At 33.5% G+C, this 20297-nt stretch overlaps 1 protein-coding gene, 1 long non-coding RNA gene and 1 other non-coding gene across 3 annotated transcripts; 1 reads left to right on the plus strand and 2 right to left on the minus strand.

Moving 5' to 3' along the window:
* Positions 1–1023: 1023 nt before the first annotated feature.
* LOC132599136 (uncharacterized) lies at positions 1024–6797 on the minus strand. The gene is made up of 2 exons (XR_009566773.1): positions 5808–6797; positions 1024–1238 (listed from the first exon to the last, which is right to left on the minus strand). It is a non-coding gene; the product is annotated as an uncharacterized LOC132599136 (long non-coding RNA).
* Positions 6798–11075: 4278 nt separating this feature from the next.
* On the plus strand, positions 11076–11149 carry TRNAN-GUU (transfer RNA asparagine (anticodon GUU)). Its single transcript has one exon. It is a non-coding gene; the product is annotated as a tRNA-Asn (tRNA).
* Positions 11150–11590: 441 nt separating this feature from the next.
* On the minus strand, positions 11591–14522 carry LOC132599137 (uncharacterized). The gene is made up of 7 exons (XM_060312367.1): positions 14188–14522; positions 14013–14109; positions 13713–13851; positions 12532–12614; positions 12260–12394; positions 11990–12094; positions 11591–11836 (listed from the first exon to the last, which is right to left on the minus strand). The coding sequence occupies exons 1-7, from the start codon at positions 14250–14252 to the stop codon at positions 11708–11710; spliced, it is 753 nt and encodes a 250-aa protein (XP_060168350.1). The 5' UTR covers positions 14253–14522; the 3' UTR covers positions 11591–11707.
* Between the last annotated feature and the right edge of the window lie 5775 nt (positions 14523–20297).

The following is a 20297-nucleotide window of genomic DNA, read 5'->3' on the forward strand; positions in this document are numbered from 1 at the left end:
TATTGTGCATTAGGGGTGGCAAAGTGTGCCCCGTGCATATGCTGGGTTGGATAAGTCTGGACGATGGGGGTGTTTTGGACAAGAAGTGGTGTGTTATAATTGGTGTTTATAGGTGGTTGATTTGGTGGGTTTAGAGAAGTGGTCGTGGGTAGTGGATTAGCGTTGGCGGGTAAAGGAACATAGGGAGTATGAACTAGCGATTGACTTGGTGGGTTGACGGGTGGTGGATTATGAGTAGCATAGGTAGTGTAGGTGGGTGGTTGATTTTGTGGAGGAGTATAGCTAGTGTAAGTGGTTGGTTGACTTTGTGGGGGAGTATAGACGGATGTTGGATTTGGTGGATTTGCGGGGGTGATCGGAGGCAAGTTGTTGTTAGTAGGTGCATTGTTTTGGGGAGAAAAATGCTCAGGAACTGGGGATTCGAGTGATGGAAAACGAGGTGGTTCTGGTGCAGTATTGCTAGGTTCAGAAGGTGAATTTTGAAGTGTGATGGATAAATTGGTCAAGTCCCTAACCCGATTTAGTTCTCCACGTAGATTCTCAATTTCTTGAGTCAGGCGGGCGATATGTTCATCCCGTTGAATAGCAGTTCCATGTTCGGAAGTTTCAGGCGGATCACTAGCGATCACGAGGTTTTCTACACCAGTTGGAACAGATGCGGCCGGATCAGACATAGTAATTTCATTTCCTTGGACAGCCCAACTACGTTCAGGTAACGATGACGTCTTTGACCTCGTGATGTAAGGATGGTCGGCCATCGAGCGTCAACACGAATCAACTCTCTGTTCGGGAATAAGATAAAATAGACATACAGTATAAACGATGTTAATCTCATGAACATATCTAGGTAAAGTCATGGTCACGTAAAGTCGAGTAAGGCATGTAGCGAATAATTTATCAAGTAAAGTCAAACAAGTTGTCAAACAAATGTAAACGATTATATCAAAACAACTAGCACGTCCTAATATGCATGTGACCTCTTTGCGCCAGAGGTGGGCCTAACGTTGTTTAAAGGATAAAATGTGCCATAATATGTCATCCCGTTGCTTTGATTAATTAAACAGATTCTATTTCTCAAAAGTAAAAAATAATGTAATATTTATTACATGTCAAATGAATACAACATAAAGTGTTTCCTAATCTAAATAAAGTAAATAAAATTTCTATGCCTAACTTCTAGCTTCATTTGTGATGCCCTTGATCTTCGTCATTTGTTGTACTCCGATGCAAATGCATACCTGTCATAGAAACGTTAGTCATTCCTTACTTCCTAAAGTTTAATTAATTAGAGCAAATAGTCAATATTTAGGCACAGTTATCCTTCAAACATGGATATAAGGTATGATTGGTGTCACTCGGGGTCGTGAACCCACTCGGACGTTTGGGTAAAGTCATCTAATGGATTTAATACACCAAGGGTATTAAACCTCCTAGGTCATGAAACGTATGCTCTTAATAAAGTGTGTTGGTTTAGCTCTATCTTAGGCTGACTAAGAGTTGGCTTCTTACGACACAAGGTTCCCCCAAGCGGACAACTTGGGAGTGGAAAGTCCGTGGCCGTCGACTGCACCGCTGATCGACTAAATCCACAAGATCAATCCAACTAAAGGGGTAATTTAGTAGTGAACGGGCGCGAACCGCGAAGCCGTTTTAAGTGTGTGAATATGTGTGAGTTTTCCAGAAGTGGAGAAAATATGAACGAAATGACAGTTTTATCAAAGCAGTAACACATAAACAGTTTATATCAGACAAACAGTTTATATCAAACAAACAGTTTATATCAAACAAACAATTAATAGCATGTAAAAAAATAATTAACAAATAAATAAAGCGATTTCAAAATAAGCACACAAAGCCTACTTAAACTAAGTCCGTTATGGTTAGAACCTAAGTAGTCCCCAGCAGAGTCGCCAAGCTGTCACACCCCATTTTAACCCGGGAGATTAAAATAAAAGTACGACATATTGGAGATTCCTGTTATTTTGTTTGTTATTAAGGAGTCGCCACCTAATTATTTATGGTGAATTAGGACACCTAAAGTTTATTAAAACTACGTTTAAAGTTAACTTTGTTTAAGGTCTGCGAAACTTAAGATTCTGGGTAAGGGTTCAATTAGTCTAAAGGGAAGGTATTAGGCATCCTTTAAGACCCATTAACAATGGTTAACCGACCGAACTAAAATTTAATTAGGGTAAGTGTAAATATAGTATTATAGAGAAGAAAGTAGTTTTGTAAGTATGGCTAAAGTTATAAATAAGCATGTGAACATGCTATTTGTAAAAATAGAACTTGTAAATAATAATTTGTATAAAAGAATACTCATTATGTTATTTTAAAATACAACTTATAAATGTTGTTGAAATTTTAAATGAAAGTGTAATAGTATTGTTTAAAATAATACTTGTAGAAAACACAATAATTTGTATAAAGAGTTTAGTTAAAATAAACTAAAAGAAACAGAATATGTAATGTTTATATGTATTCGGAGAAAAGTGAGCTATGCCGACTCACAAATTCAAAGAGTTATTGTAAGATTAATGTGGAATAAATATTAAAGACTTCATACGAAGACTAGTAGTTTAATATATATATAGTGCTAAGGTTATTTCCAACAATTATGTATTTCGAGTGTTAGAAAGGAATTAAAGTGGGAAAGTTATCCGTTGAAACTAATTTGCCTTTTATTTTTTAGAATAAGCTAAGTTAGTGTAGAATTTGGGGCGTTTTAAAACTTCTAAAATAGTAAGTATAATTTATGGTTCCTTTAGTCAAAAATATATAGTCATGATACTTGGAAAATCAATTATTCTAAAAATGATAAATATTGTGGATAATAGATAATTTCGATATAAACTACTGAAGCTTAATTGCTAGTCTTCTCTTTGAATTAACTACCCACAACTAAACTAAAATCTCTAATGTTACTAAAGTTTATCTAAATTAGCAAACACAATGTTAATCATACAATATACGTTAAATGCACATAAAAAAGAATAGGGATGAGGCAAATGGGCTCAGCCCACTTTCTTGGACTGCTGTGATCTGTTTGCTGTTGGGCTTCGGCCCAGTAAAGCTGCTGCGAACGAAACTGGTAGAATGACTCGAGAGGAGTTATGTTGGGTTTTTAGCCCAACGCCAAATGCGGGAAAAGACGACGAGCCGCTTGGACTCGTATGCGATGTTCATGCATAAGAAGGATGAAAGGAGAAGGATTAGTATGTGAAGATGTGCAAAATATATTCTTTGAATATGTAAAAAATATTTGCAGCAGCAATCCAGCTTGCACAGTCAATGATCCAAAAAGAGAAGAAAGGAAAATACTTTTTAACAAAGATGCCAGTATATATAAGCGTGTACTGGGAATGTGTCTTGATGTATAACACTTAACATATATCTTTATTATACACCACTGATATGTACTAAATGAGCAGCTAGCGTGCGGAATTAATTAGGATCGAACATAATTATTTAAAGGTCGAACATTCAGCACAAGAATCATGTTTCAAGACATCGAACTACTAAACAAACTATACTATCCTTCATTTCCTTTTATTCAAAAGAATCCAGAAGCCGAGACCAAGACGAGGAACAATTTCAAAACTACAAACCTTGCTACATATAAAAGATAACCAGGGAAAACAGATTTCAGGCCAAACGAGAGGGCTGCTATGAAAACAGAGCGAGAAAGAAGGGGATCCATTCCCTCGGGCAATAGACAATGTTTAGTTTCATAATATTCGAAGCCATAACAACGGCTTTTAACAGAGAACCAGTTAATTATTTCTAGCAGGGAGAAGTTTGTTTCCTCTTACAAGTAGTATTGTGTTTCTCGGAGAAACATAACAACAGCCCATCAGTAGCCTATTTTAGTTTTAAAAAAAAGGGTGAGTCTCAATGATATAACCAATAATGCATCCACTTTATTTAGAGGAAAAAGGAAGCAAATAAGTCGTGAGAAATTACACATATGCCCAACAGTTGAGGCAAACAGGTTCAGACATAAAACTGTGTTCAAGCAACCAAAAGCAGAGCAGATTCAGTTTCCAGGGGGCAACAATACACGAATAAAATCAAACAAACTTCAAACTATTCACAGAGAAAACTGAGGAAGAAATCAACCATTTTTCCCATTTTAGAGTATTAAATTTGCTTACAGGAAGAAGATTGGACCTGGTGACATTCTATATGTATCAAAGTTAAGTACATTTATTTAGCCACACCTAACTGAACAACTATTGGACGGAAGCAAGGTTATTCATTCAGTTAAAAAGGGGATTGGAAACAGAGGAATCGTGCAAGATTCAGATGCTACTTCTAGGAGGAACACACACAGAACAACACACAAAAAAAAGGCTTAATTATGAATTCATTTTTTTTGCAGTACTGACCCTTTAAAACTTCAGTCCAGTATGGTCAGATTCTCAGAAGCAGAATACCAACATTAGACGAACTCTAACACAAGCATACATATAAAGAGACAATTGGATGTTCATGCTCACATATAAGTTCCAAGTCAATCATTCAGATTTCGATTTGAATTATCAGGGTTCAACCCTTTCAATCACCTAATGCATACAAGGTTCATATTAACCTAAGTGGTTTCCTTTCTTCACTATTTCAGTAGAAGCTCAAACATGGTACATATTAGGATGGTATCCTAACTCATTCAGACCTTTTCACCTTATTAGGCTCAGATGCAGACTTATTAAGATAAACTAGCATATGCTTTGAAACCAGTTAAGCCTTATTTAGTCATATCCAAACAAACGAGTCATATTATAATATCTTTACAAACAGGCTTAGACTTTACTAGATATGACTTTATCCTAATCGAACTTCCCCATTTTATCTCGGCAACAGTTCATACCAATTAACATGATAGTGAAATAGGCAGTGTTAAGCTAAGAACAGTGCAGATAAGTTTCAGATCAGGGTATTCAAGAACAAGTGAAAACCAGACTTTATAAGCTAAATTCTTCATGAGCACTTCAGTTTACCTAAACAGCGTCAGCAAAATTCTGTGATCAAAGTATTCAAGCTATCATAATTCTAAACAAAACCATCATAACAATCCTCGGAGGTCCCTTTAGATTATCACTGATCACATTAAGAGTGCACATAATCCAAATGACATTCTGCATAGTCTCCTAGTCTAGGGGGGCAGTTATGTCGAACAACCCATGTAGTCTAAACCAATACTCAAACAATCATTCCGAGACAATCATCTGAACAACTAAATCAGATTCTAAGTTTGATACCAGGCTAACCAATTTGGTTCCCAATACCTATTAAGACAATAATTGTATCTAAATGTGTTGATGCCTATCACACTTCCTAACAAAACATGCCACATATATAACTAAATAAGAAATGCAACTGCTAACTTAAAGTAGATTACATTCATGGCAGGATATATTCTTTGAACAGATAGAGTAAACGAGAGGCAATGTCAGCCCGTTCTTATCGTATACATAATATACTTAAGATATACACACTATTGTGTGTATATCATATGTATATCGAATGTATATCTTCTTCTTATCTTGATAACCCATTGTATATCCTATGTATATTCGACTTTAAATAGGTTCCAAATCCTGGAAACTCAGTCTAAACATCCGAAATACAGTATACATCTTTTAAATTCGTTCGAACGATTGTCATCCTATCCTAACAGCTCCCAAACATCAAACAAATAACGCGATGACAGCGAAATTACATAACCACTGAACATACAGCAGATTAAACTAAAAATCTTAGACGAGCAGAAATTAAAGATCATGAGTGACAATTATATCGAAGTTTACCTGTTTGTGGTGCAGTGAAGTGGGTGTCGATGGTCTCGAATCTACACTTGAACGCGACGAATTCGAACTCGAGAAAAAGTCTTTCGAATCAAAAAATTCGACAGAACCGAACACTCTTTTTAAAAGGAAGTTTGGTTTGTTTTTAGTAATCCTAAAAAAAAACGTAAATAAAAATGGTTCGAAACAAACTTAAAGTGAAGCAGATTCGAACTTCTAAAGTAATGGAATTTCCCCAAAATGTTGAATGCCATCTATTCTTTCCAATCAAAAATGCTGATTCCTTGTTTTGTCTCAGTTCATCGGGTTTTTCCCCTTTAACCACTCAACCCTCCCTTTTCTCCAGAATCGAATCCCCTCCTCAAACGATTCCACCCCGATTACATTTATAGGGATTCGTTTGTATTTGAGGCAAAGGGAGGAGCGTATGAGAGAGACGAAGCGGGGGACAAAGGGAATATGGAAGAGATAGGCGTGGGGGACAAGGGAGTGTGGAGGTGGCAGAGATGGTGGAACGAAGTGGGGAGAACGTGAGGCGTGGGGGACAAAGGACAGAGGCATGGTGGAGGGTGTCAGATGGAGTAGTGGAGTATGGGCGAAGTCAGAGGAGAAGGAGAGAGTGTGAGGTGTGTGCGCGGCGGCTAGGGTTTAGGATAAAGGGGAGGAAAGGAACGATGATGAAGAGAGAGAGGGAAGAGAGGTGCGGCGGAAGAAGGGTGGCGATGAGATGAGGTGGAAAAGGGTGAGGGGCGGCGGCGAAGATGAAGAAAGAAAAGGGAGAAAGAGATGAGGGGCGACGGAGATGAGAAAAAGAAAGAGGAGGCAGGCGTGAGGGTTTAGGTTTAGGAAATTAAGAATGGGTCGGGTCTGATAATTCTTGGGCTGGTCCGTTTTGGGCCGGCCTATTAATTTAAATATGGGCTGATATAAATGTGGGTTGGGTATTAAAATGTAGGTTATTTATTTGGATAGGGAATAATATTGTATTGGTATTTCGGGTCATTAATTGGCTGAAAATTGTTGGTCCTTCCTCCGCTATTTTAATTATCTTCGGGCTTCTAATTTAGTGACTAGTACAATATCTATTCTGTGAAGATAACTAGTAATTAGCGTATAGAATGTAAGGATTTTACCAAGTGTTGTCTTGTAATTAATTTAACGATTCCGGACCCGAAAATGAAACGATGACTAACCGTTTAAAATTTGTGATAAAGTAATGCTCGTAATGTTTTAAAAAAAATAAGAGTAGTGAAAATAATAGTAGTGAAAATAAAGTATTTAGCTCGTTAGTAAATTTAGAAACCCGGGTAAATGAAATAGGAGAGGGACAAAATTGGGTGTCAACATAGGGGAGACAGTACGGATAATGTACTGAGTATGTAAGGCAGAACTGAAACAGTATATCTCAACTCGAATGATAAGGGAGTAACAGACTCAATTTATACCTGTAACCAACACGACGAATCATGTATATGCATATGAACTTTTAATACATCATTAGTGTGTGTGTGTGTGTGTGTGTGTGTGTGTGTATCTATATATATATAATACATACCTTCGCCCTGCTCGCAGCCCCTTCGGGCATAATGGCCCCATCGGGCAGCCCTTTCGGGCATAATAATCATCGTATACCAGCTGATCAGGTGGTTCGCATATATAATGCCATAACCCTTTTCCCTTTCCCTATAAAATCATGTAGTACATATGTATAAGTGTGCAAATGCATGATAATCTTTGTAAAACATCAAAGAACTCCCTTCGGAGCGACTTTTAGTTCAAAATGGGAACTTCTTCCCCTTTTTAATTTGTCTCCTTTGAGACTTAAAAATCAAATATGAAATGCATATGAATAAAGAAGCCTTATGAATGTCCCCTTCGGGATTCAAAATCAACAATGAAATGAATATGAGACAAGGAATTTTATGAATGCTCCCTTCGTGATTTAAACACGAAGATAATCTTGCGGAACAACAAAGAGTGATCATCAAAGACTAAGGTACTCCTAGTGCTTCTAAGAGTAGAGTAATATGCAAGCTCGTTTACTCTAGACAGCGAAATAGGGGTGACTTCACATTGTTTCCTGACACGCCTATCTTTGTTTTAGGGAAATCGTTTGTTCGTTCATATCATAAGATCATGCCAAAATGAAAGAAAGGATAGCCTTAACATACCTGGAAGATTATTTCTCGACTTTCCAACTTACTTCCCGTCTTGCAATCTACATAAGATGATTTGTGGTCTCGTAATCTACATATAAAATCAGTCATACTATTGTTAGGCTTATCGTCATATGCTTGTCTTAAGCCTTCAAATTAAATCCCCTTAAAATCTGCCGAAATTCGGGCAACATCTCCCCTGTTTATATTTCTAGCCCTAAATCACAATACCAACAACCAACATAAAAACTACAACACTAACCCCAACATCATCATCATCAATACCAAAATATTCCATAAAACATCCCACACGATGTTTATCAACATACAATAACAATTACACTTTCTTTCTTCCCAATCAGGGAGCATAATCTCATCAACACACCAACAACATTAGATACCATCCATATACATGGAAATTAGCCTAACAACACAGCCACAACATGCTCAAAACAGTCTATAAACTCAACAACTACAACACAACACTTTATGACCTTTCCTCCATAACTATTTTCACTTTTAAGACTTGCTAGACCTTCAAATCAACTCAACATAAGAGATAGGATGAAGAACATACCTTATACTTGAAGAAATTTAGCCACACCAACTTTCTTCAAGACCAGACTCACCACAACATTAAGTAGAAACAAGAACAATCACTTTTCATGAACCAGTTTGGTGTAATCTTGTTGAATTCTTGATTTAAGGGGTTATAAGTGTTTAAGAGAAGTGTATGGATGTGTCTAGAACTCCCAAGAAGTGTAAATGATGAAAAAAGTGGAATAATAGGGTATTTATACCCCTTGAGAGTCGATTCCACCGACTTTCCAAGTGGGGCCCGCAGGGAGCCATTTGGCATCTTGGAGGCTTATCTTGAAATGCCCATAACTCCCTACTCCGATGTCGTTTTGGCGAACGGTTTGTTGCGTTGGAAACTAGACTTCATAAAATTCAATTTAGGTTTTTGTTTCACTTCAAAACTCCTGATATACTAGGAGATATACCCCTCTATAGTTGACCCAAATTTCTGTCCAAAATTCTGCCAATTTTTTTCAAATTTTCGACAAACTTATTTTCTTCGATTTGCTTGATCCCGGAACCTTTAAACGCTTGCTTAACACTTGGTAAGAGTATTCCTTAACCTTATAAGGATTCCATGACCTCTCATAGCTTACGTTAGTTTACTTACAACGCAACGACGCGATTTATTTTTTCGAAGTGTAACAATTTGTGTGAGCTCACAAGACTATGTAACTAAAAAAATGTCAAAAAATATATAATAAATTAATATGACAATTCAATAATCTTATTATTTCAACCCAACTTTTTATTTACTTTAAATGGATGAATCCTAGCGAGGAAATAATTAAATCATAATTAATTAATTGATTATATCTTTTTTTTTTGTACGAGAAATTTGCATGAATCCATCGACTTATGTTGCTTCTGTTATTGCTGCTTGACTGATCAGATGACTTATAGTTTAGTAGTATCCATGAAAAAGTTACCCAAGTAATAGGTGGGAGTTTATCTCACTTTCTCTATTTTCCTTCTTCTTCTGTTGGCTCTTGTATGTGTAATCAACTTAAACTTAACTTGATCTATATGTGCACCTTATGCAACGAATATGAGATGTACCTTAGGCTAAATGTTATAAACAAATTCTTTTTTAATATTTTCAAGTTGATTAAAGGTACAATGACTTTTAATCTTGAATTTGCCTGAAGTGTAAGTAAAGGTATTATTTCCGGAGTCTATTCTCGTAATCTTTTTGTTAAATTTACATTAACCTTCAAATTGCAAGGCTGAATTTACGTTTGTGTTAGTAGTTGCCATCGAACGATCTTCTGTTATTTTTTAACCTCTCTACTAATCCTGCACATTTGTTCATGATCACAGTACGTCATAGCATAGATATTATGATGGTTATATTTTTATTTTTGCATTGTAACAATCTTTAGTTGCGGAATAATGTGGTAACCGTCATAAAACAACAATAATAACAACATATACAGTGTATTCTTAATGAGAATAATAGAGCGTACGCAAACCTTATCCCTATCTTGGAGGGTTGTTTTCGAATAACTGCCATAAAACAAAAATAAAAATGAACCATTTCTCAGTGTCCATTCCATGGCTAAGAGAATTAAGAATTCTAAGCAAGGAGGAACATAAAATAAACCTGTAATTCACTTTATTTTGTATTGAATAATAGGTAAATAGTATAATACCTTCTCACAGTACAATTTGAGTAGGACTGTAACACACTTTATTGCTTGAGCAGGGCTGTTAATCTGCTATACCTTATCCTTAGACTTTAAGCAGGACTTTTGCACCTCACTGTTTTTTTTTATGTAACAACTTGCAACATTAAAACTTGTTACGAGTGGAGATCTTTGTTTTCATTTCTATCCCAAGTGAAGAAATGCCCCTTTTTTTTCTTATTTATTTGAGTTGTTGCACATTTCACTTGACAAAACTCAATGAGATAAGAGATGGTATTCTTTTTTTTTTTTTCCTCATAAAGAAAATCAACACTATTAATAATTATGTACGTATGGGGAACAAAATATCTGCTTTACCATCACATAGCAATGGAGTGCACCCTGGAAAGAACATTTGGTATTAATTTCTTAAGATATAGCAAAAAAAAAAATAAAAAAAAAATGGACTAACATGGTCAGTAACAATTCATATAATCAATTTCAACTCGAGACGCAGTTGTTGTTCTTACTCTCAATAGAATATTTGATAGTATTAATTTTGCTACGATAGCTAAAACTTTCTTTAGAAAAGAAAAATGACTATCAACTTCCCGTAGCTAGTTCTTATACAAAGAATGAGAACATTTGTCCCATCATTGAACATATAAATTTTCATTTTGGTTCTTAAGAATGGTCGCCACTTCTCCCAAAACCTGAATGAGGTCAACATCCATCCCTAATATCGTCCGGTACTGCTAGCTTTTCCGTCATTCTTGTTACTTCACTTGTATTCCTCAGAGTCACAGGTGTGTCCACATCTCCAGACGAGGAAGAAAGGATTCATTAGAGTGACCCCCCAGGTTTCAGACTCAGCAGATAAATTGGCCTTCATGAAACGGCAATAACCAAAAGCTGGAGTAGCTCAGTTGGTTAGAGCGTGTGGCTGTTAACCACAAGGTCGAAGGTTCAACCCCTTCCTCTAGCGATTCCATTTAGTTTCTTTTTTGTCTTCAATTATGCTTTCTCATTTTAGCTCCATAGTTTTTTCTACCATTTCTCACTATTTTATTAAGCCCTCTTGTTTGTTTTGGCTCTATTTTAACATGGCTTAACAAACTATTGGAACTTTTAATTCTTCACTTTTTTTGAAGAAAAAAAACAGCCTGATTAACTTCCTACAACTTGATTTTCCGAGTTCAGGGATTTTGCAACTGTTTTAGTTTCCTCGAGTTCTCAATTATCACAATAGCTATTAAGCATTATGCATAAATACCAATTCAGAAATAATGAAAGGACCAACTTACCCCCAAATTTGACAACGGTAGAAAGAAATCCATGAGGAGTAGAGGACTTTCAGCGTTCTATCCCTGCTGTTGAGGAATGCTAATAACTACTTTCCAAATGATTTCAAGAATGCACAGCCAAATTCTTAAAAATAAAATTAATTAAAGAAAAGATGACAAAATTTGTAACATTTCAGTCCTATAACAAAAGAAATAAAGCAATAAAGGGTGCAATGTGGAGCCGCAATTTACATTTCACTCTAGCTTTCCATCTCATCAAGGTTGGTTCTGAATAAATAGTCTTCACCCTCTAATTCGTCATGGTATAGATTTATTGATGGCATAAGAGTTTTTTCCCCGCAGTCATCGCTCTCAGATGATCTTTGTCCCTGTATTAATTCAGTTCGCACATTCAGTATCTAACTTGCTGCATCAAATCAATTTAATATCCATATTTTCTTTAGGTTTGACAGGTCTGAGGAAAAATGAATATAGGCGAACAGCATGTGGAGTGAGACAGCATTTTTAGACTTGTGACTTACCTTTTTCAAGATGTAGAGAAAATAGTGGAATGTTTCTCCAAAAGTATTGCACTCAACAGACCACGTAAACTCAGGATGACTAAAGAACCGGCGCCTGAAGTGTGGCTGGCCATCAAAAGCAAAATAAAGCAATTTAGAAGCGTTTAGCAACAGAAAGGAAGAACCAGGCTTTGAGAAAAGGACCGGATAAAAAAGAGATAACGTGTTGGTTAGGTCATGCTGCTCTTACTAACTTACAAATAAAAACTTTAAAAAAAAATTGCTTACTACCTGGCCAAATGTGATAGATATAAATATGCCCTCAGGTTTCAGAACTCTATGAATTTCGTGAAGCATCTTCATCACCCTCTCCACTGTCGCAGCGTGTGGATTCCAGGGGTCACCACCGTCCACGAACAACACATCCTTCAAGTTCAACAATATACATTTCTTATAACAAGTTCAAAAAAAACATATAAATAGCTAACCTTCTGAAAAGAAAAAATGATTGGCAGCCAGTGCTGCACTAGGCAGTCCATGAAAAATAGAACTTCTAATACTACCATTGTTCCTTTCTCTATAACCACATCAAAACATCCATCTTCAAAAGGCAGGTCTAGCATATCAGCTTCCAGCACTTTAATTCCTGTTGATATTGATCACATCACATTTAATAAGTCAAAACATGTTCCTGAGAACGACATATTTCTCTTGCTATGTGCTAGCATTCTTTCACCCAATACGACTAAACCCTTTTACTTGGAATTACCAAATGTGAAATTCCTGTATAAGGTTTTGTAGCCAAAAGTACCATTAAACTCGCGACAGAATGATAAAAAGGACAAATATTCTTATAAAACACAAATCTCTATCATCTAATCAAATTGACAGAAATAGGTTGGCTAAGCTGCCATCGAAATTCCTTGTCAAAACCTTTCTTTGACTTCACACTGAGCATTTCATAAGCATAGCGATCCTGCAGACACTATCTCGACCAATAAGAGGTTCTTGAATGCAAAAGATTTATTAGACAGTATATTCAGGCTGCTTAGAGTCAAGATCTGAAAGGGAAAGGGTTGAACGAGCTCATCCCTTATGCATCCGTACACAGATTATTTTCTATCAACTTTCAAGTTATCTGATTTTTAGCATCTTCTTACTCCTTTTTTCTCTCCTCGAAAAAGAGTATTTTGTTTACTTACGAGATTCATCCTAACTTCAATGTGCTACTATTATGAAAATATGAGTAAAGTTTGTCTTTTCTTTTTTTATTGGGCGTTCATGAATAATTATCTAGAGTGGGCAAGCTCTGTGATCCTAGGTCCAAACCTGAGACCTCAATCTTAATACAAAGGATCATCCGTCACAAACTACTTTAACTAACCAAATCTGTTTCAGTTCAATTGATAAAAATGGAATGAAACCAAAGGAAAGTCCAAAAGTCATCAGCCTTCACTGATCAACTTATAAAGAAAATAGATTATTATCAATTTGAAGAAGACGTTAGAGATTTGAGTAAAAGAAATAAAGCAAGAGGTAGTGACCCTTTCCTTTCTTTCTCCTTCCTATTAGTAAGCTAGAATTACATTATCTCTCTTTGTGTTAACTTAAGAGGAAAATAATTAATCATGGACAACTCTTAGAGCCATCTTGTTTACATTTCAAATGGTGTCAAAACTTGAACATAAGCTAAAGCAACCAATCAAAAAGCATAAATTAGAACAACTAGAAAAGTCTCTCGTACCTTTGTAGCCCTTGTTGATCAATCGTTGTTGCATCTTGTGGACTGCAATGGGGGACAAATCAATGCAGGTCAATTGAGTAATGCCATCTCTATATAATTCTTCACACAACTGGGAATTTCCACATCCTAGCTCCAACACCTGTAACCTCACCTAAAAACTAAGTTCCCCTTTTACAATAAAACAAAAAATAATGCCCCCTTTTGTTTAAAATAAAGAATCTTATTTTCAACATCAATGCTTAAATTTCACTTCCAAATAGTTATAACACCAATTTTAATTAGAGAGAGAGAGAGATGTACAGAAGATTTGGGTTTAATGTGTTGAAGAACAATGTCACGGAAATGGGAATAATCTTTGAACCATTCGTAATGTTCCTCTTGAGCGAACCTCTTATCCCTGAAATGTGAACAGTTTTTGTAAAATGACTATAACCCAAAAAGCTTAGAAAGAATTAGCATACTGCTAAACATTTACCAGTAGTTCCGGTCAAGATATGCCAAAGCTGTAGAAGGAAGGACGTCGATTTTTTCCGGCTCCATCCGGTTCTCGATGAAAATGGGGGCAAACCCTAAACCCTGATTCACCAATTATTTTAATTTTTTTAGGATCAACTTGGGACATTTATTTCAAAAAAAATTATATTAAATTCCCCTTCCTTTTCTCGCATTATTATTTCTCTACATTAATCAATTGAAATACATTCAAAGTTTTAGAACTTTTAGTTCAACTTGAAAAGTCAAGAATGCACGAAGTGCAAATTAATTAAAAGTCTTTATACTTGAATGTTGAAAATCAAAGTCTTTATATTTGAGTGTTTGAAATTAAGTGAAAGACTTAAATTGAAGAGGCACTTTAACATAAATAGGATAGGATGTCGTATTGCTTTGGTTTTATGTGATATATTGTTTTAAAACACTATCAAATCTAGTATTATAAGCATTCAGAATATAAATTTTAACCACCTTATATTACCAATAAATTAGTTAGCCTAAGAGCCCGTTTGGCTTAGATGATTTAAAGTAGCTGATAAGTATTTTTAAGTGTTGAAGCTAATTTAATAAATAAGTAGTTACGTGTTTGGATCAGTGGCGGATCCAGGAATTTCAATCAGGGTGTTCGAAAAAACAAATGAACCAATTTTTGCATTTGTTCAGGGTGTTCAAAAGTCAATATATGTACATGAACACATAAAATTGACCCTAAATATACACTCTAATTTTTTGCCGAGGGTGTTCGGGTGAACACTCCGGGCCTTGACTGCATCCGCCCCTGGTTTGGATAAAAGTGCTGAAAGACATAATAAGTTGTTGAAGTGTTTGGCAAAAAAATATTGATAAACATTTTTTTCTATTAGAATGACTTAATTACTCTTAAAGTTGTTTTTTCTACTACTTAGAAGAGTGAGTTTTGCTCACTCTTCGTCGTCCGTCGTGGGGCCCTACATAAAAAAATAATTTTTGGGCCCCCCATAAATAAACCCCCCCCTCCCCAATATTAAACAGGTCCACAAAAATAAAAAATAAAAAATTGTAAAAAAATAAAAATTCTGGGCCCCCCCATAAAATGTGGAACCCATCGTATCCAAACTCACGGGAAAAAAAGTGGACTCCATATTAACAAAATCAAGCAATATTAAAAAAAAAAAAAAGTGAATCCCGTATTAAAAAAATAAATAATGCTAAAAAAAATTGTGGGTCCCATATTAAACACCATGCGTATCCGTAGCAAACACTAATATAATAAAATTTTAAATACGGAACACAAACTACAATGTTATATTAATCGTGTTTTAAACATAGTATCCCATATTGACAAAATCAAGCAATATATATATATAAAAAAAAAAAAAACCCCATATTAAAAAAATAAACAATGTCAAAAAAAAAAAAGTTCAGACTTTGTATTCTTAGCAAACACTAATATAATAAAGTTTTAGATACGGAGCACAAATTACAATGTTATATCAATCGTGTTTTGAATATATATATATAAGTGAATCCCGTATTAAAAAAGTAAACAATGTTAAAAAAAAAATTGTGGGCCCCATATTAAACACCATGCGTATTCGTAGCAAACACTAATATAATAAAGTTTTAAATACGGAGCGCAAACTACAATGTTATATTAATCGTGTTTTGAACATAGTATCCCATATTGACAAAATCAAATTATTATGTTCACTAAATATACTTAAAATATTTATATTTTAAAATAAGATAGAATTTAATGCAAAAGACAACAGATAAGTAAAATGAGCTAAACCGAGAATATTTACCAACAATTAAAAAATAGTATTTCATAGTTTAGATAGAAAATCAATTTCTACAACAAGTCTTCTCTTTTAAAAAATATTAATAAATTTGCCGATTTTGTCTTCGTAGCAAACATTAATATAATAAAATTTTAAATACGGAGCACAAACTACAATGTTATATTAATCATGTTTTAAACATAACATATACTCTATATATTAAACAACAACTAATATTTAAAAAAAATATGGGCTCCATATTAAATACCAACCAGTATTATTAAAAAAAATGAATCCCATATTTAAAAAACAAACAATGTTAAAAAAAAAAAAGTGGGCCCCATATTAAACACTATGCGTATTCGTAGCAAACACTAATATAATAAAGTTTTAGATACGGAGTACAAATTACAATGTTATATCAATCGTGTTTTGAACATAGTACATATAAAAAAAAAAAATTGGGCCCCATATTAAATAGGCTCATAAAAAAAACAAAATTGTAAAAAAAAAATGTGGGCCCCATATATATTAAACAATAACTAATATTTAAAAAATGTGGGCCCCATATTAAACACCATCCAATATTAAAAAAAAAGGTGGAACCCACCACATCCAAACTCACGGGAAAAAAAAGTGAACCCCATATTAATAAAATGAAGTAATATTAAAAAAAAAGTGAATCCCATATTAAAAAACAAATAATGTTAAAAAAAAATTATGGGCCCCATATTAAATACCGTGCATATTCGTAGCAAATACTAATATAATAAAGTTTTAAATACGGAGCACAAACTACAATGTTATATTAATCGTGTTTTGAACATAGTATCCCATATTGACAAAATCAAGCAATATATATAAAAAAAAATGAATCCCATATTAAAAAAATAAACAATGTCAAAAAAAAAGTGCAAACTTTGTATTCTTAGCAAACACTAATATAATAAAGTTTTAGATACGGAGTACAAATTACAATGTTATATCAATCGTGTTTTGAACATAATATATATATATATATATATATATAAAATAAAATTGGGCCCCATATTAAACAGGCCCAATAGAAAAAAATTGTAAAAAAAAAATTGTGGGCCCTATATATATTAAACAACAACTAATATTAAAAAAAATGAGGGTCCCATATTAAACACCATCCAGTATTAAAAAAAAAGGTGGAATCCATCACATTCAAACTCACGGGAAAAAAAAAGTGAACCCCATATTAACAAAATCAAGCAATATTAAAAAAAAAAATTGTGAGCCCCATATTAAACACCGTGCATATACGTAGCAGACACTAATATAATAAAGTTTTAAATACAGAGCACAAATTAAAACGTTATATTAATTGTGTTTTGAACATAGTATCCCACATTGACAAAATCAAGCAATATATATATATATATATATATATATATATATATATATATATAAGAATCCCACATTGTGAGCCTCATATTAAACACCATCCAGTATTAAAAAAAAAGTGGAACCCACCACGTTCAAACTCACGGGAAAAAAAAAAGTGGACCCCATATTAACAAAATCAAGCAATATTGAAAAAAAAAAGTGAATCCCGTATTTAAAAAACAAACAATGTTAAAAAAAATGTGGGCCCCATATTAAACACCATGCGCATTCGTAGCAAACACTAATATAATAAAGTTTTAAATACGGATTACAAATTACAATGTTATATTAATCGTGTTTTGAACATAGTATCTCATATTTACAAAATCAAGTTATTATGTTCACTAAATATACTTAAAATATTTATATTTTAAAATAAGATAGAATTTAATGCAAAAGACAACATGACAAGTAAAATGAGCTAAATCGAGAATATTTACCAACAATTAAAAAATAGTATTTCTTCGTTTAGATAAAAAATCAGTTTCTACAACAAGTCTTCTCTTTTAAAAAATATTAATAAATTTGCCGATTTTGTATTCGTAGCAAACATTAATATAATAAAATTTTAGATACGGAGCACAAACTACAATGTTATATATATATATATAATCACTATTCAAAGACAACTACATATACATAAATATACATAAATGCACTATAATCTAAAGTGTTGGGCCCGTGCGCAGCACGGGCATAAGTCGTCTAGAAAAGAGATTAATGTCATAAAAGAAAAAATAATATTAAATGGAGATCAAATAATTAATAAGCTAAATTAGTGAAATTATAATTCTAATTGACGTTTCCTTAAAAACCGTGTAAAAAACAACATGACAAGTAAAATGAGTTAAACAAAAAATATTTACTAAAAATTAAAAAATAGAAGTTCTTCATGGCCCCATATTAAACACCAACCAGTATTTAAAAAAAAAAAAAAAAAAGTGAAACCCACCACATCCAAACTCTTGGGGAAAAAAATGTGGGCCCCATATATTAAACAACAACTAATATTAAAAAAAATGAATCCCATATTAAAAAAACAAACAATGTTAAAAAAAAGTGCTTAGAAAATCAAACAATTAAATCAATAATGATGGATTCATTGCCACATGCGTATCAACCCATTAGTGGGAGCACATGAAATTATTGTACAACAACATACTTAAAATACTTATATATTAAAATAAGATAGAATTTAAAATATATATATTTAAAAAATAACATACAATTTAATTACTTTTTTATTTTTATTCTTACTCTAATAAATGTGAAAAGAGATTAATATCAAATGAAGATCAAATAATGAATAAGATAAATTAGTCAAATTCTAATTCTAATTCGCGTTTCCTTAAAAAGCCATGCAAAAGATAACATGACAAGTAAAATGAGTTAAACCGAGAATATTTACCAAATTTTTTTTATTTTTGTTTCATTTTTATTTTTGTTTGTATAAAATACTCAAATAGTGCACAAAATATTTGAATAGAAGAAAAGCATATGCAATTAATGAAATTTTATTTGTCGCTACTTAAATTAAAATATTCAACTGTGATAAAAATTTTGAGCAATCAAATCACGATTTGCTGGGTTTTAATTTTTAAAGACGTAGGGTGAGGAAGTGACGTAATGGAGAGGGTTAGGGGTTTTGTTAGTGTAAGGGTATTTCAGGGATTACATAATAATATTAGAGATAGAGTAGTAAAACTCTTGGTCAAACTAAAAGTGTTTATAAGCTAAGGGTATTTCAGAGATTACAAAATAATATTAGGGATAGAATAGTAAAATTTTTGGTCAAACTAAAAGTGCTTATAAGCTAAAAAATAATAAGTTGGGGGAGACCAACTTATGACTTATTGCTTATTTTAGCTTATAAGCACTTGACTTATAATCACTTTTATTTTTACCAAACACGTAGATAAGCCAAAAACTGCTTATAAGCTGGTTTGACCAGCTTATAGGCTTAACCAAACACCCTCTAAATGAGCCATTAAATTAAGCGTGTCATTTCCGTAGTAATTAACATACTCAGTGGTTGAGCTAGCAATTCTCAATGCTTGAGTTAACTTTTGAGTTGAATTAGATCAAAATTTAATTTTTCTTATCACAGCAAATATTGTAAGAACTAAGAAGAGATTCACTGCTTTAATAAGTGTCACAAGTATGTCAATTCATACAAGAAACATATTCTAATTATATTAAGAAAATAATTTCATACTACTAGGTGATTGGTTTCTTATGACACAGATCAGAATTTAACAACTACAAGTAAATCAGTTAAGACCAGTTTAAATGAATAATTGTATAATTCTGTTACATTACAATTTAATTAGTTGTGCTCTATTTATTTTTTTTCCTTTCATAGTCATATATTTGGATGCGTTTTCGTGCACTTCAGTCTCTTACATAGACCTCACGCATATAGTGACTAGAAGATTCAACAAAAAATTCATCTAATTTTGAGCCAAATAAAAACCCAAGTATTTAGGAGCAGGCTAACATTTTGAGCTACTTTGACAATTCATGCACATTTTTTTTGCTTTTATGTACTTCTAGCGTCACGGGAAAAAAATATCGCTAACGTACGAAGACAAAAAGTACTTAAACACGTGGCACCTTCTGATTGAAACACAAACGGCTTAGATCTCTCACACAAGTTTGGATGTCACCAACGTGAACTTGTCCTCTCTTGGGGTCCCACGACAAGAATTCCACAACCATCAATTTTTTTCTTAAATAGTCCCTGAATTTCAGTAAATTCCACGTCTATATTCTCAATTCTTTTGTAACCTCAAAAAAAAAAAAAAAGACAGCTCCAGATCATTATAAGAAGATAATAAAGCTATATTTCTCTTATTTCTTTGCACAATATTTTTTTCTAATTCCCAATATAAGTTATTAATAACTCTGAACTGGATCCTGC

The sequence above is a fragment of the Lycium barbarum genome, chromosome 6 (genome assembly GCF_019175385.1).
Source record: "Lycium barbarum isolate Lr01 chromosome 6, ASM1917538v2, whole genome shotgun sequence".
In the NCBI taxonomy this organism is placed as follows: domain Eukaryota; kingdom Viridiplantae; phylum Streptophyta; class Magnoliopsida; order Solanales; family Solanaceae; genus Lycium; species Lycium barbarum.